Source organism: Sphaerodactylus townsendi, linkage group LG07 (assembly GCF_021028975.2).
Source record: "Sphaerodactylus townsendi isolate TG3544 linkage group LG07, MPM_Stown_v2.3, whole genome shotgun sequence".
In the NCBI taxonomy this organism is placed as follows: Eukaryota; Metazoa; Chordata; class Lepidosauria; order Squamata; family Sphaerodactylidae; genus Sphaerodactylus; species Sphaerodactylus townsendi.
This window is the reverse complement of record NC_059431.1, coordinates 37,768,559-37,784,069: the sequence shown is the minus strand read 5'-3', so window position 1 is coordinate 37,784,069 and position 15,511 is coordinate 37,768,559. Positions and strand designations below refer to the sequence as shown.

The following is a 15,511-nucleotide window of genomic DNA, read 5'->3' as shown; positions in this document are numbered from 1 at the left end:
CCAAATTGCTTCTGGACCCAATGCAAGGTGATGATGCCAGCTTCGGCCAGCAGGCCTTAAGGATCGCCTTAAGAACCTATCCGTAGTCCACTCTAGTCATCTTCCCAGTCCTTCTCACTCATGGCGCCAAAAGGTTCTTCCCAGACTGACTGCTCTGCCTCCCTCTATGGGTGTCTTCGGACAACAGGCGAAGAGGTTTTTTGCCTCTTTAACCCCTCGTTACCGCTATTGGTCCCCCTCTCTGGTTTTGCTCTTACATATTTCTGCGTTTTTATTGCATTATTCTGAAATGCTATTTTAATGTTCAGACTGTTCGACCTTCACTTCCTCGGGGACCCTGATGGGGTGGGAGGGGCATAAGATGTTTCAGATGTAGAACAGAATAATCCTGAGTGGTGACAGGGGCCTGGGGATTGTTCAAAGCTAACCGGTGAGGTAGAGGTAGGTCCCTCCCAACCAAGCACACTCTCTGTACTTTGCAAAGGGGCCGGATTTGGTGTTTGCTTTGGGTCAGGCAGACGGTTCCCAATCACATTTTCGGGTTGACCCAATGATATCAACAGAAGTTACTTTGTAGGAAACGGACTGTACCTTTGACTGTTTGAGTACCTAAATGTAATCCCAGCATGCCTCGGAGCTGGGTCCCATTTAAATGTGTGATACATCTCATAATAGGACAGAGGACACCACCCCCTGCGAAAGCTGCACCAGGCGCTGAGACCTGGGGATGCCCCACTAAATTGCAGCCAAACATATTTGGTTCCAGAAGAAAATCTCCCACGAGGTCCTCATCCTTGCCCGGATGAAGGTCAGTTGGGCCCCGGCGCTGCCAGACCGACCCTCCCGTCCCCGATTGCTTCCCGTGCAGGAGTAAAACCAAACACACTGAAAAATATACAGATTGGTGGCAGTCAACGATCAAAACACCGGTTTTCCGGGGGTGGGCTGTAAATTCTGGTTCAGTTTCGGGTCCGGAGCACGACCTGCTTCCTTCTGGCAAGTATTGGCGAGAGCGTGGAAGAATGGGCCGTGAATCCTGACGGGTCGCTGGTATTTCCCTCCCTCCCCATTCGTAGTTAGGGGGGGGGGTCCACCCCTTCCCCACAAAACAGGCCAAGACACCCAAGGGGATCGCCTGAAGGGCACAGCCCCCGAAGAAGGGAGCGGGGAAAGTGATGGACGCAACCGGAGCGAAAGACGCCTGTCCAAAGTCCCCTTCGAGCTTCTGGCGAAATCAACGACAGGGTTTTGGAGGCCACAAAGGCAAGCAGCGCAAAATCGTCGTCGTCCCCCCCGCCCCGCCCACGTTAGATCGTTTTCTGTGGACATTATTTGTGGCCTTGGGGAGGATCAATCGTTTCGAAATGTTGCCAGGAAAAAAAATGATCCGGGGTGGAATGCGACTAATCCTTTGGGTTCCCGTCATTTATTTCCCTAGAAGGAAGCCGCTTTTGCAGCCCGAGGGTCCGGGGATTTGTATGAGCTCCTGGGCCGCGAATTCCTCCTCGCCCGCCCCCGCGGCCGCTCGCTCCAAACGCCTAAGCGGAGAGGGCAGCCGGCCCGGCCAAGCAGACCTGCTCCCCCCGCCCCCCCCGGCCCTACAACTGAAAGTCGAGCCGGTTGTTGGTGCAGGCAGCCTAGTCCGGAGCAGACTCCGGAGCGCCTCAACGGTGTGTGCACCCGGTTGTCTTGGAAAGGCTGCGGTGGTGATGCGCCCCCCTCCCGGCACAAACTCCTCCGGCGACACGGATCCTGTGCAGCAGTTTGCAAACCTCTTCCGGATGTTCGGTTTGTGCGCAAAAGCGGCGGTAGCGATTTGTCAGAAGTCCCCTCCCCTTCCCCACCCACCCCGGCCAGGCCGCTCATGAATAGCGAACAGTCGTTATGCTACGACCTCAATCGTGACAATGGACTCGCCGTTCGGGCCTCCCTGCCGACCTCTGGGCGCTCTGACCCCGCTCCTTTTCTACGGGGCTGTGTGCTTACCAGTTGCGGGGTGGGCGGGGGGGGGGAGGCGGAAGGAAACCCCAAAGAACGACCAGATTGTTCAGGAGACTGAGAAAACACAGCAATGTGGATGTGACTCTGAAAGCTGTAAACAGAATCTGACTATAAAATAAATGCCATAAATATGGCCTTCATTCCCCGCCCCCCCCCCGCCCCCAATCTTCTGGTGGATCTTTGCCAATGTGGAGGCTGCATGCAAACAACAACTTGGACTCTCCCCACTAAGATCTACGAATCACCCGCTGTGCAGGTGTGCTCCATCAGTAGAGCGGTCAGAGATGCAAGCCGTGGAAAAGGAAGACTTTAAGCCGCATTATAACTTGAATCCATCTACACGGGCTGGTGTGTATCAGTGCACAGAAAAATGTAGAGCCCTCCAGGGGGACCTACCTGCGCGCGACCGACCTTCAAATGAACCTGAATGGTCTTTGTGGGGTGGGGGACGATGCTGTTGGCCGGGTGTCGGCCTAAGGGACCAAGGCTGACCCTCAGTCCCGGCCGCTTCAGTCTACTTATTTTCCTTGCGGTGTCACCGGCACCATCTTTAACACCCAGCGCTGCAAAAACAAAACAAAACCAAGGATACAATTTTCTGCGGAAAATCTCCGAGTGGAAAAATTCACATTTATTTGACTGCCAGAGGGAGCGGGGCAGGGAGCGGGAAAAGGCATCAGACGGGGCCTCCCTAAAGGCAGACAAGAGTGCGTCCCCTCCTCCCCCCAGACCCTTCCCTTGCCTGGACAGTGTGACTCCTGAGTAACTCCCATGTTGTTGAGGCTCCAGGTGAATCGCCCGCTTACATAGGAGGAGATCGGCAGCAGCGCACTAGAAGAAAACGGTTCAACTCGTTATAAACATGTGCGGAATCATTTAGGCCCTTTCTGCACATGCAGAATAATGCACTTTCAATCCACTTTCCCAGTTGTTTGCAAGTGGATTCTGCTGTTCGGCACAGTAAAAAATCCAGCTGCGAAGTGTGTTAAAAGTGGATCGAAAGTGCATTATTCTGCATGTGCGGAAGGGGCCTCAGAGTATGCTTGGAATAAAGCCACGTCTTCTGCAAAGGGGACAGTGAGGCGCCTCTGCACAAGGTCTGCCTAGGGGGCTCATCCACAGGCGCCAGCAGCCTGGCAGAACTTGGAGCCCTTCGCCGGCCTCCTAGGCCCAAAGGCCGGACTCAGCATCAGCCGAGGCTCCGCAAGGTGCAGACTGGAAGCAGCCAGACAGAGTTGTTGAGCCTCCGGAAGGTCAAGAGCGCTGCCATCTCCCGTGCCTTTTGGGCACCGCCTCCGCGTGGCGGGAGAGGAAAGGCGGCGCTCTCTGGTGGTTCCAGGGGGCTGGCCACGGAGACCCCATGTGGCCAGGCTCCGGCCGGCGGCACCCCACCTTCAGTTCCACCCTGGGTGGAAGAGGCCGGCCTTAACAATAGCCGCAGAGCCCCACTTGCCCTTGGAGACCATGCCAAATCCCCCATGGGTCGCCTCTTACTCCTAGGTTTCGCGGACTTGCTTGGTGGCTCTCGGTGACCGAGGAAAAACGCAGTGCCTGAAGTTAAGCCAGATACTGCCGATAGGCCGAGTTGTGGGTTTGTCTGACAATAGAAAAGGTTCTTCCGACTTTCAGACAAGAAGGCTGCCGGGATTTTCTTTCATTCCTTCCAGAAAAAGGGAGCGCAAGGAATTTAATAGGCTCATGACATTGGCCTTTAACGTTGTAAAGAGTTAGGCTGCTAATGTGCTTGGCTAGGGTTTGTAAGATATCAATTGCTTTGCTCTCGTTTTACAAAAGAGAAAACAGAAATCATTCCCCTCGGGACTGTTGGGAAAGAAAGAAAGAAAGAAAGAAAGAAAGAAAGAAAGAAAGAAAGAAAGAAAGAAAGAAAGAAAGAAAGAAAGAAAGAAAGAAAGAAAGAAAGAAAGAAAGAAAGAAAGAAAGAAAGAAAGAAAGAAAGAAAGAAAGAAAGAAAGAAAGAAAGAAAGAAAGAAAGAAAGATTCAGTGAAGGTAGCAAGCAGGTCGGTTTAAAAGTATTTCTCTTTATCTTAAGTATTTTTGGGAAGAAAAAAATATTCGATTTAGCGGTAGGGAAACAATAATTAACAGACGCCTAAGATCACGTTGAAACGGACAGTGAAATTACTCATTCTTCTTTCTTGTTTTCTGCTATCAGGGAGTTGTTCTCTTAAAATGTATCTTTCCCGGAGAGGAACAAGTAAGGACTTTCCGGGCTCCTCTGGAGGAGCATAAGAAAGCGTCGCTTCTTGAAGGGCAGTTTGAAGCACGATCCACCCGAACATGATTTTTGAGGCTGCAAAACTCCCCCTTCTCCAAGGTCTTTGGATCGGGTGGCACCCCACCCTCCGACCCCGGACTCCGCTTGAGGGCAAATCTGGAATAGGCAGGGGCTTCACTCCTACGCTGAGATCCATGGGACCAGAAGGGCCTCAGTCCCAGGCTGATAGTAAGACAGGGCGGTCTTCGATCTCTCGCTTCCCCACGAGCTTCAGTAGTAACTCCAACGAAATGGATATCTGTGAGTTTCTGGCCTGACCCTGAGCCTGCGGAAGATTGAGGAGTGGCTACTTGGGAAATTCCTTCTCTGTCTCTGGGAGCTAGAGAGGCAGAAATTGGGACTCTTTTATCCAGGTGAAGAACAGGTGTTTGTGTCTCCCCACCACCACCACCACCACACACACACTGGCCTCCGTACTCGATGCCCGACTTTTAGAGGCCGCTCGACTTTTTAGCAGGCAGAGTCCTTCGCCAGTCACCGCTCTTCATGTTTTTTGTTCACATTTTCTTCCCGTTTTGAGAGGGTCTATTCAGAAGGTAAGGAGCCCAGTTGCTTCCAGACCTCGGGGCGGAGAAGGTTCCCCGTCCCGACAGAGCAGGGTAAGATCAGTTATTTTGGGGTGGGGGGAGAAGTGGTATCCTTCTGTTCCAACGTCTGAAACATGGGATATTTTTGAGACTCACCAAAGTAGATCGAAAACTAAAGCTATCGGAAATAACTCTGTGGCAGAGTCAGGTCTGGACATGCCAGGGAGCAAATCGCATTGAGTATTGACGAGTATTTTCTGGGCACAAAGATCCGAGGACTGAAGAAATCACTCTATTTTTATCTGGCGTTTACATTTCAGCTCATGCTTCGATGTAAGCCTCCTTCACCCAGATGCCCAAAAGTTGCTCTGGCATCCTTGACCCCCTGGCCCTCAATCCATCTTCATTTTCAGCCGGTCTCCTTGTGTTTATTGCCCAGCAGAAGGTGCTAAGTGAGGCCTCTTCTTCTCCTTCTTGTTTAAAATAATGCAGCTGGCAGTGGCACCAGCAGGGCCTTCCCCCAGAGACCCTTTCCCATCTGGCCGGCCTGCGCGCGCACACGCACGCACACAATCATGCACGCTTCCTCTCTGGGAAGAGCCATTCAGCTGCAGCCAGAGGACGGTCCCCCTCAGCCAGGGCTGCCTGGTCTCCGGTGCGCCCACCTACCTCACAAGGTGTCTGTTGTGGGGAGAGGAAGGGAAGGAGCTTGTAAACCACCTTGAGTCTCCTTACAGGAGAAAAAGGTGGGGTATGAAATCCAAACCCCTCCTCCTCTTCTTTTTCTTCTTCTTGTGACTGCAGCCAGCCGATAGAACACAAGACCTGCAAAGTCAACCCCACACGGAATCCAGAGCGATTCGCCTTCATCTTGAAAGGAGAGATCCCCGGAACTCAGCGAACTCAGCGGAACTTTCTCAGCAAGTGATCAGGATCAGAATGTCAGGGAATGAAATCTGGATCGGAAAACCACAGAGGCTCTTTTGGATAAGAGGACAATCTCTCTCTCTCTCTCTCTCTCTCTCTCTCTCTCTCTCCAACCTCCCCCGCCTGTTTCCAGCCATGTGCTGTCGTTACTGGAATACATCTGCTCTAATCAATGGCAAACACTTTTCTGGAAACTTGGAGACAAAGCAGGTCTTCGGCCATGTTTTGACTTTGGGGCCTCTACTCAAACCGGAAATATGGAGACGATGGTGGATAGTTTGTCCAAAGGAAAGGCCCAGTGGTTGAGCCCTACCTCGCCAGTAGCCTGGAGAGAAAATGTCCGGTCCTTCAAACACAGGCTCAGCGGGATATTATGTGCCAATGATGTTATTTATTGCCAGGCCCCACAAAGCTGCCGCTGACCACGACACACACTGCAAGGCTGTGCTGAAGGGTCAGCACGTTTTTCTCCGGGCCTTTGGCTATCTGACACAGGAGGCAAAGAAAGATGGCAACAGTCAATACAGTGACTGTACACCACTAATAGTTGAACATAAGTCCACGGTGCCGTCAGAGGTGGTGGTCTTCCTCGAGATGTCGTGGCGGGCCGATGGCCCGAGAGAGGAGAAACAGTCTGTGGCCACCACAACTACAGGGAACCTTTTTGTTTTAGAGGCAGAGTCGCCCTGACTGAAATGAAACCTGGCCTTGTGGAAAGGAAGGAAACCCTATAAAGGCAAAGGGTATCTAAGGACCCGTGGAGAAAACCCGCCTCGCCAAATGTGCATAACAAGGATCCTGGCAAAGTAGATTTAAAGCGGGGGAGGATGCGATTCCAGGCCTCCTCCTTGTCCTTGGGGAAGGCTAGGGAGGGGGACAGTGGCATTCACATTTTGCTTGTTTTGTTGGGGGGGGGGAGGAGTTCAGAAGCCACGTGGTTCTGCATACCCATCCTCCCAACAATTCAGTTCCGCTGGATAGTGAATTGGGAAGTTAATCCAGCGGCCTTCAAGGGGCCTTGCGCACTGCACCAGGACATTCACGGGACTCGCAAAATGTTTAGTGAGAGGTCAGTCCCACGGAACTGGCCGGGCTTCTTCCCAACTCTCTAGAAGATGGCGAATTGCAGATCCCTTTAAGTAGTGTCCGTATTTGAAACTGGGTTCAGCCGGCCCAAGGTCAGCCTGCTGGATTTAGCAGAGAGGATCTCTTCTCACCGATTGCAAAGCAGTTCAAGAGCCTTTTTGGTTGCTTGTCCCAAGCAAAACTGCTTGGGATGGAAGCTGCAATTCTGCCCACACTTCCTTAGGAATGAGTCCGGTGGCATTCAAGGGAAAGGACTTCTGGGTGAATAACTCGAGGACTGGAATACCCACACGTCTGTCAAATGGGTTCCAGTCACTTGGCGATGAGGCGGCCAGTCCCCTCCTTTCCATTTTGGGGGTTCTGAATCCTTCCCGGCACCCAACAAAAGGTTAAAGGCTTGATTCCACCATAGGAGACACCAAGACCCGGATCCGGAAAGACACAGACGCGGGAGCGACGGAGCAGAAAGGAGGCAGAACGAAGGCGACACACGCCGACCCTTTCGCGGCCGCGGGGCCTTTGCGTGCCAGCCGGGTGCCCTCCTCGCCCACTTTCCAGGGCGGAGGCAGCCTCCACTTCCACCCAACTCCTTAAGCGCCTTCTGGACACGCATTCCCATCCCTTCCCAATTTGTTGAGGGGAAGAAAGGTCTCTTACCCGCAGTTCGAGGCCCAGATCCTTCTTGCATCGGATCAGTTTCCTGGGAGGAGGGGGACGCTGCTGAACGCAGGGAAGCCAGAAATGAACGAAGAGCAACTGCAGCATCTGTGACGAGCGCAGAAGCCGCTGCGCCAGGGTCGGCCTTCCGCGGAGCCCCTTGCTTGTTGCAGCCGTGCAGGTCCCACAGTTCCCAGCCACCAGGCCTGGCCTTCCTCAGAGTCAAAGAAGACAAGGGCCGTCGGACCTGCATATTCTCTTGTGTGCTCTTGCTTGCGTGGTCCTGTGGGGACGACGGTCTCGAGTTTGTGAGCCTTCCGGCGAGGGGGCGACCCATTTGCTTTCTACATAAACTGGGTGAGGTCTCCAAAACCCGGACATGGAGGAGGCAAGGCCTAAACGCGTAGGGCCGGAGCGAAACATCATTAGTGACTGTCTGCACAAAACATTAAAAGCCCCCCTTCCATCCACCCTCACGCACACCTCATATCCACAGGGCCTCCTGCCCACCGCCCCTGCCCATCCTTGCCCTAGACTGAGCAGGGGGTGTTCAACTCTGCCCCTCCAGATGTTCATGGCCTACGATTCCCACCAGCCCCTGCCAGCTTGGTCAGTTGGTGCAGGGATTCCCATCCCTTCCCAAGTTTTTGAGGGAAAAACTGGCAGGGGCTGATGGGAATCGCAGTCATGAACATCTGGCGGGTTGGACACCCCTGTCCTAGAACAAGTGACTTGCAGCCCATAAACCGGAAAATCGGACCATGCCCTGTCCTTGGCTGGCTCAGTTCTGCTTGTTGTGGAGCAGCGGCACCCGCTGCCACGTGGCAAACATCTCTCATGAAGGGTGTGTGGTGTGTCCCTGAAACAGCCTGTGTTACACCCTAAGGGGGTCTGTTGTTGAAAGGAAACAGACCAGGTCTTCCTCAGCCGACCCTTCTGGTTTGAGCCTCTAGCTTGAAGTCTTGCGCAGGCTGAGTTGGAAGTCACTCCCACTGAGCAAAGGCGCAGTCGCTTCCCAGCCCGGCGCAGAGGAAGGCCTCACGTGCTCCCGCCACAACAAAAAACCAGGATCAAATAAACCTAAACTAGGTCTGTCTTCCTGTGCACAGTTCAAGGGGCTGGCTTTTTCAAGCAGAGAAGTGGGGAGGCCAGATGCCACTAAGACATCCGACGCAGGAACCGGATAAGCCGGTGAACAAAATACAGTTTTGCATTAAGGAGACTGGGCAGAAAAATAACGGGGCCTCTTATTAAAATAAACACAGACAAACTCACCCACCAAAGAGGAGATTTGATAATATGGGAGAGCCTCGTGGGACCCCTCAAGGAAGCAAAAGCCAGACCAAAAGGGGCGAGTGTCTTCCTGCTAGCTAACGCATTTGTTGCATTTGTATGGAGCAGGTTGGAGCACTTACTGGGCGCCCAGCGCGGTGGGTGCACGGTCCGGTCCGGTCCAGCGCCAGGAGATGTCCCGAAAATCCGGCGTCTTTTCCAGGCGACCCGGCGGCCTCGAGGACTGAACTTCGGACTCCGGATTGCCTCCAGCCGACAGAAGGACTGCAAGACGCAGGTCTAGAGGGAGGAGAAGCCGGGACCGTTTCTCTGTGGGGCCGAAGGAGGCAGCTGGGAAGCGTGGGGGAATGCGGGGGGGGGGGGGGGGTTGCTGCGGAGCCTTTCCTTGGCCCCAGAAGAGGCTGCGAGGTCATGAAGCATCAGGGGACAGAAAACTCCAGAAAAGGTAAGTCCGGCAGCCGCTCTTGGGGCTTTTTAAACTGTTTGTTTGTTTGGGGGGTTGTTTTGTTTTGTTGTGTGTTGTGTGGTTTCCCGGCTGTATGGCCGTGTTCTAGCAGCATTCTCTCCTGACGTTTCGCCTGCATCTGTGGCTGGCATCTTCCGGGCCATACAGCCCGGAAACCACACAGCACCCAAGTGATTCCGGCCGTGAAAGCCTCCTCAATACATTGTTTTGTTGTGTTTTTGTTCTTGTTTGTTCTAATGATTTTTGCTAAGCGACTCGTTCAAAGGAACCTCCTGACCCAGCAGAACCACCCACCGGAGTTTACCCGACACGTGTTGATCCGTCCACCTCCGGCCCAAACATCTGGATCTAGCCTAAAGGAGAGGCGTGGGCTGGATAGCAGCCAAGATCGATGACTTTTGTGCGGCTGAGTGGCAGAGCAGGGTGGGTGGGTGGATATTTCTCATTCCCCGTCAGGTTTTTGGCTCCCAGGAAACCCTAATATAACTCCAGGTTCCCTGGGAAAGGCAGCACCGGTAGGCGAGGTGCAGGTGAGGTGACTCTTTTATCTGGCTCTTGCCTTCGGCTGAACAAACAAGGACTCATCGGAGAAAAAGGGGTTAAAGAATTTCCGGAGGAGGGGGGGCACAACTGCAACATCCTCACTGCAAATGAATGAATCAAGGGGAGGGGGGGGGACGTAGATAGGGGACCTCTTCAGGGACACCACCGTGTGTGGCATTTGCAGAAAGCCCGGCTGAATACATAAGGGCTTCATTAAGTTCCCAATAGATAACATTTGGTTAAGTCCATCCCGAGCTTAAAGGGCGGCATAATAGCCCCGTAAACGAAGGGGCGGCTTTTTGTGTGGTCCTTCTGGGGCACCGATTGAAACATTAGCTCTTCCCCAGACAGGCAATTCCCTCCCAATTCAGCCCTGGTAATTCGCCTCTCAGGCCCACGGGGGATATGATGAGGGGGGAAAAGACCTGGGTTAATGAATCCGCACTTTGTAGTTGGCGGAGAAAAGGAGAGCCGGAAGACGGGGGCGGGGGGCCGTTTGAGGCCGACCCCCGGTTCGTTTTGCGGGGCTTGATCTCGGCAGAGAGCCTCAAAGCCGAAGGAGACCCCCAATTCCATTTGCGTGCCGGTGGGGAGCCCCTCTTCATCCCGCTGTTTCCAAGTCCCATCAAAGGCCCCAGCGGCCTTTGTGCCGGCCGCACCTGCTCCGAGAAAGCCCACCGAGGCCCCCTCCCGCCCCCGAGGGCGCGGGCCGAGGCCAGACCCCCGGCAGAGCCCGCTGGACAACGGACCTGCCCACCTTGCCCCACCTGGGCCAGGCAAAGGTCTCCCCGGTCTTTCTGCCCACCCTCCACCCCCGGCCAAAGGTGTCGAGGTCCCCGGGAGGGCCCTCTGCCTCGCTCCTTGCCACAACCCTGGGGCGCAAGACCAGGCCCCTCCGCCCCCCCCCCCGGGGACTCCCCCGTCCCACCCCAGGCACAGTTCGGCCCCTTATGCCTCCTGCCTAGAAAAACACCCGGGAGGCCAGGAGGAGCCGGACCTCTTGGCGCTGCGTGTCTTTGGAAAACCCGACGGAGACCTGAGCCGGACCAGAGTCCAAACTGCTGCTTCCCAGAGTCAACTGGTTTCCATTCCCTGCGTCTCCACACGAAGCCGGCCGGGTGACCTTGGGCCACTCGCGGTTCTCCTTTGCTCTCTCAGCCCACAGGCCAAGGCCGGTCCCCTCTGAACGTCTCTGGCCTTGAAAACCCGATGGAGGTCACCGTAAAGTCAACTGTGCCTTGACCAGCAACCCCCCCCCCCCAACCTGAGGCCAGAAACCTTCCTCTTTCAGCGAAGGCAGCGCCGCAATCCAGCTCCCTTCCCTTTCCACTACAGGGTGCAAGCCCACCCACCCCCCTTCGCGACCCTCCCTCCGCCAGGGGGTCCCGAATCGGGATGCCCCCATCCTGTTTCCTTGCCCAGCCTCTTCTGGCTGCTGCCAAGTAGCATCTTTTGAGCCAGGCAGTATGAAAAAGTTTGTTTGGGCATCTGGGCCCGGGGGTTGAGGAAGCTTTTCAGCCGCGAAGGCTTTTGGCGAAGGTTAAGAGGGCCCCCCCCCCCCCCCAGCTCAACCGAACCTTCTGGGATGAAGGAAACTTCAGCCATGACACACAGGCGGTAAAGTTTTGTTAAACAAACAAGCAAATAAACCCGGTAACTGCTCTTGCACCATCAAGGGCAACAGATCCCCAAGTTTCTGTTTTGTTTTTGCAAAAGAAAACAGTGGGAATATGTCGGGCAGATTTATCTTAATCGATGGATCGATATGCACAGATCTCGAAGAAGCTTGCAAGCCCTCCCCCACCCTGCACTTTAAACCGACAGATTTCAGCAGAGCCACCATTATCAGGTCGCTAATTCAAAACAATCTTTGTGACTTTGCAGTCCTAGAAGCAAATAGGCCTGAAATGAGTCCGAATCAGTCCTATGCGGATCATTCACAGATTTCAGAGGGGCGGAATCTGTGATTTAATAAAATCCGACGAGATTTACTTTTTTTGCTCTGTCCCTTGCTGAATCCACAGCAATTTGGGCAGGGGGCCAATTGAGCACCTCATTCATTCGCAAACTGGTTCATGAAGAAGGGGTGTTACTGAACTTGGGACTTACGTGGAACTTAAAAGTCAGTGGGCCTGGCAGCATCCCACTCAAATACAGATATAAGGTTTCAATAATTCAAAACCAACGAACAGACCCAATTTTTCTATCAACTCTTTTACACATTTAAAAGTAGCGTTTAATATTGCTCAGGGTTTTGATGTAACTTCCTGTTCATATGGATTTTAAATAATGATTGTGAGCACATTTCTGTTGTGTCTAGGCCTCGTGTAAAAAAGTGGACCTTCATTTTAAAAAAAAAATCTAAAAACACAAACACCCTTCCCGAGAGAAGTTCGTGGACGAGGTGGGTTCAACTTAAAGGTACACTTCAGGATTCTTAAAATACTCTAAAATTTATTTGATTCAGATACAAAAAAAGTTGTTCTTATAAAACACGGCGGCCGGTAGAAAACTGAAATTATCCATCACTGACATTATCCATCACCGGTTTTCTTTGGTTAGTCCTTTCGGCTTTCTAGTGTCTTTTTTGTTTGTTTGCAAAGGCCAGGAAGTAATATTTTCATCGAGGGACAACTCGTTAAAGTCCTCGTGCCCCGATTGCCCGTGCTGGTGAAGGTGAACTTCCAGAATGAAAGATTTAGGCCGATGATCATCACATTGAACTCGGGGGTGAGGGCCTGGGGCGCAAACCGAACTTCCAAGATGGCCGCGATCCTGAGCTACTGCGCCAGACCTCCCACGGTAGAGAAGCGGGGGTCGCTCCCTAATAAATTCTATGGGCTCAAACTAACTTTAGTGCAGTTTCTTCAATTGCACTAGATTGTGGCACGTCGGGGAGCCTGTTCCTTAGCTATGGGGGGCTTGGGGGCGGGGGGGGGGAAAAGAGTTTTGTGGTCCTGCTTTTCAACCATACATTATCCATCTATCCAGGAACCAAACACTATTCGTAAGGTCAAGTATTAAAAGTAAAGCAAATAGTAAAAGGTTGGGGGGAGGGGACGGGGCATTGGCAGTGCAATCCTAAATCGAAACTGAGGGCTACTAAAGTCTAGTCTATGGGTTTACTCCCCCGAAATGGTCTTGATCCCACTGTAAAGATCTGAAGACCTAAAGCCGGTTGCTGCGTTGGTTTTTGTCGAAAATTAATGGCTTTATTTTTGAAAATTATGTAAAAAAATTTGTGTCGTTACAAATAAGAACGGTAACAATGACACTTGTCAGTAACCTTAACAATATTCCTGGTAAAGAGTACGCATAAAGTACAAAATAAAAAAGCACCTCCATAGCCTATTATGATACAAAAAACACAGGTTAAAATAAGACATGATAATCTCGACTCTCCTCTGTGTAAACAATGTTAATCGTTTCATATATAAAAATACATACGAGAACTACGTTGAAAGAAAGCAGCTCGTGGCTTGGCTGTTCTTCCTCGAGAATACCTCTTGGGTGGGGGCTGTTTTCCCCGCGTCTGTCCGTCATTACCGGTGTTGGGGGCGGGGGGCTTTCAACCCGGCGGTTGCTGCATCCCAGAATTTCGGCAGGGATCGGAGAATGTTTAATATCTCTCTCTATATATATATCTGTATCTCTCTCTCCCAAGGCAAGAACCAAGGACCTCTCCTCTTGCGCGCCGCGCGTCTTTCTGTCTCTGCAGCAGGTAGCAGCGGCTCGGCATAAATAGAGGGACGGAAGGCTGGGGAGCCAGAGAGCCCCCGCCCGCCTGCCTGCCCCGCTCCCGGGGCCGAGAGGGGGGCGGCGGAGCGGGGGGAAGCGGGAGGGCCCGAAGCGCCCGGTCCTACCTTGGCCCGGCGGCGGCGGCGGCGGCTGGCTCAGCAGTTGGGGACGCGGGCGGCCAGGAGGTCTGCCGGGGCCGCCGGGCGCAGAGTCCCCCGGGGGTGGGCGGCGGCCAGCGAGCGGGCCAGCACCGGCAGGACGGCCGACGGGGAGGCGCAGCTGCTGCCGGGGCCGGCGGCGGCGGCGGGGCTGAGGCTGCGCCCGATGAGGCTCTCGATGGAGAAGGGCGAGCGGGCCAGGGCCGAGGCCGGGGCGCTGCTCTTGGCGACGGCGGTGGGGTGCAAGGAGGCGGCCAGCGGCGCCGGGTCGGCCGGGTAGGCGAAGCGGGGGGCAGTCCGGCCGAGGTCCGGCGGGGCGGGCAGGAGCGGGCCTCCGGGGGTGCGCCTGGCCGGGGGCTGCGGCGGCGGCGGCGGCTGCTGGAAGGCGAAGAGAGGCGCGGCGGGCGCGAAGGGCTGCAGCGGGAGGCCGTAGGTGGCGGCGGCGGGGGCGCATCCGTAGGGCGCGTAGGCATAGGCGGCGGGCGGCGGGGGCGGCGGCGGGCCGGCGGCGGACAGGAAGGCTGCGGGTTCGAGGCCGCCGGCGCCGCGGCGGAGGAGGAGGTGGTCGTGGGGGGGCGGGAGGGGCTGCCGCTTGAAGCGCTTCCTGCGGCGGAGGAAGGAGCCGTTGTCGAACATGTCGGCGGCCTGGGGGTCCAGGGTCCAGTAGTTGCCCTTGCCCGGGTTGCCCGGCTCGCGGGGGATCTTGACGAAGCAGTCGTTGAGCGAGAGGTTGTGGCGGATGGAGTTCTGCCAGGCGGGGAACTTCTCCCGGTAGTAGGGGAAGCGGCCGCTGATGAACTCGCAGATCTCGCTCAGCGTCAGCCGCTTCTTGGCGCTCTGCAGGATGGCCATGGTGATCAGCGCGATGTACGAGTAGGGCGGCTTCACCAGGCTGCTCTTGCCGCCCCGCAGCCCCGACCCCGCCCGGCACGACGGCGACGATGAAGAAGAGGAAGAGGAGGAGGACCCCGCCGCCGGCCGGGGCCGAGGGGAAGAGGCCGACGAGCCCGGCGACGAACACGGCGAACCCGAACCCCCCAAGACCGGACCGGGGGAGCGCCCGGCAGCCTCCTCGTCCTCGTCGTCCTCGTCCTCCTCGGGGAAGCGGTGGCGGCGGCTGCTGCGGGTGTCCTCGTCCTCCCCGTCGTCCTCCCCGTCGCCCTCCTCTTCTTCTTCCTCCTCCTCCTCCTCGTCGGCCGCCGCCTCCTCGCCCTCGCCCACCACGTCGATGTCCGGGTCGTCGGCCAGCGCGGAGGCGGCCTCGCACATCCCCGCGCCCAGAGTCATGGCTGGGCGCCGGGCAGCAGAGGCCGGCCGGGGAGCCGACGGGACGGGCGCCCCCCTGGCAGGCAGGCCGGCGGCCGCAGCGCTCCTGCCGCCAGCCCGGCTCCTCCTGGGCCCTCGGCGGGCGCGCCCTCAGACATGGACGGGGCCGGGCCGGGCCGGGGCGGCGGGAGGCGGAGCGCGCTCGGCGGGGCTGGCTGGCGCGCCCTCCGAAAGGGGCCGGCCTTTTCTTCCCTCCGGCCGGCGGGAGGCGGCTGTCACGTGGCTCCCCACGTCAGAGGGACCGCAGGGAGAAGCAGACCGCCCACCCGGCCAGCAAACGGACCCCCCCCTCCACTCCGGGCCTTGGAGGGCCCCACTCCCGGGAGGGAGAACTATCGGGACCGGCTTTGCCCCCCCCCGCAGAGATGCGCCCCTCCCAGTCTTTCCGCCCCTCCCCCAGCAGACTTCTTTCCCTTGTTTCGTCCCCCCACCCCAGTCCCCCCCAGTCCCCCCCTAGAGCACGCCCCCGACCGAGCCCTGCTCGACCAAAGG

At 55.8% G+C, this 15,511-nt stretch overlaps 1 protein-coding gene across 1 annotated transcript; it reads right to left on the bottom strand.

Moving 5' to 3' along the window:
- Positions 1–13,546: 13,546 nt before the first annotated feature.
- Positions 13,547–15,114, bottom strand: FOXD1 (forkhead box D1). The gene has a single exon (XM_048504090.1). It carries the CDS (start codon positions 14,978–14,980, stop codon positions 13,691–13,693), a length of 1,290 nt encoding a protein of 429 aa, XP_048360047.1. The 5' UTR covers positions 14,981–15,114; the 3' UTR covers positions 13,547–13,690.
- Positions 15,115–15,511: the final 397 nt, after the last annotated feature.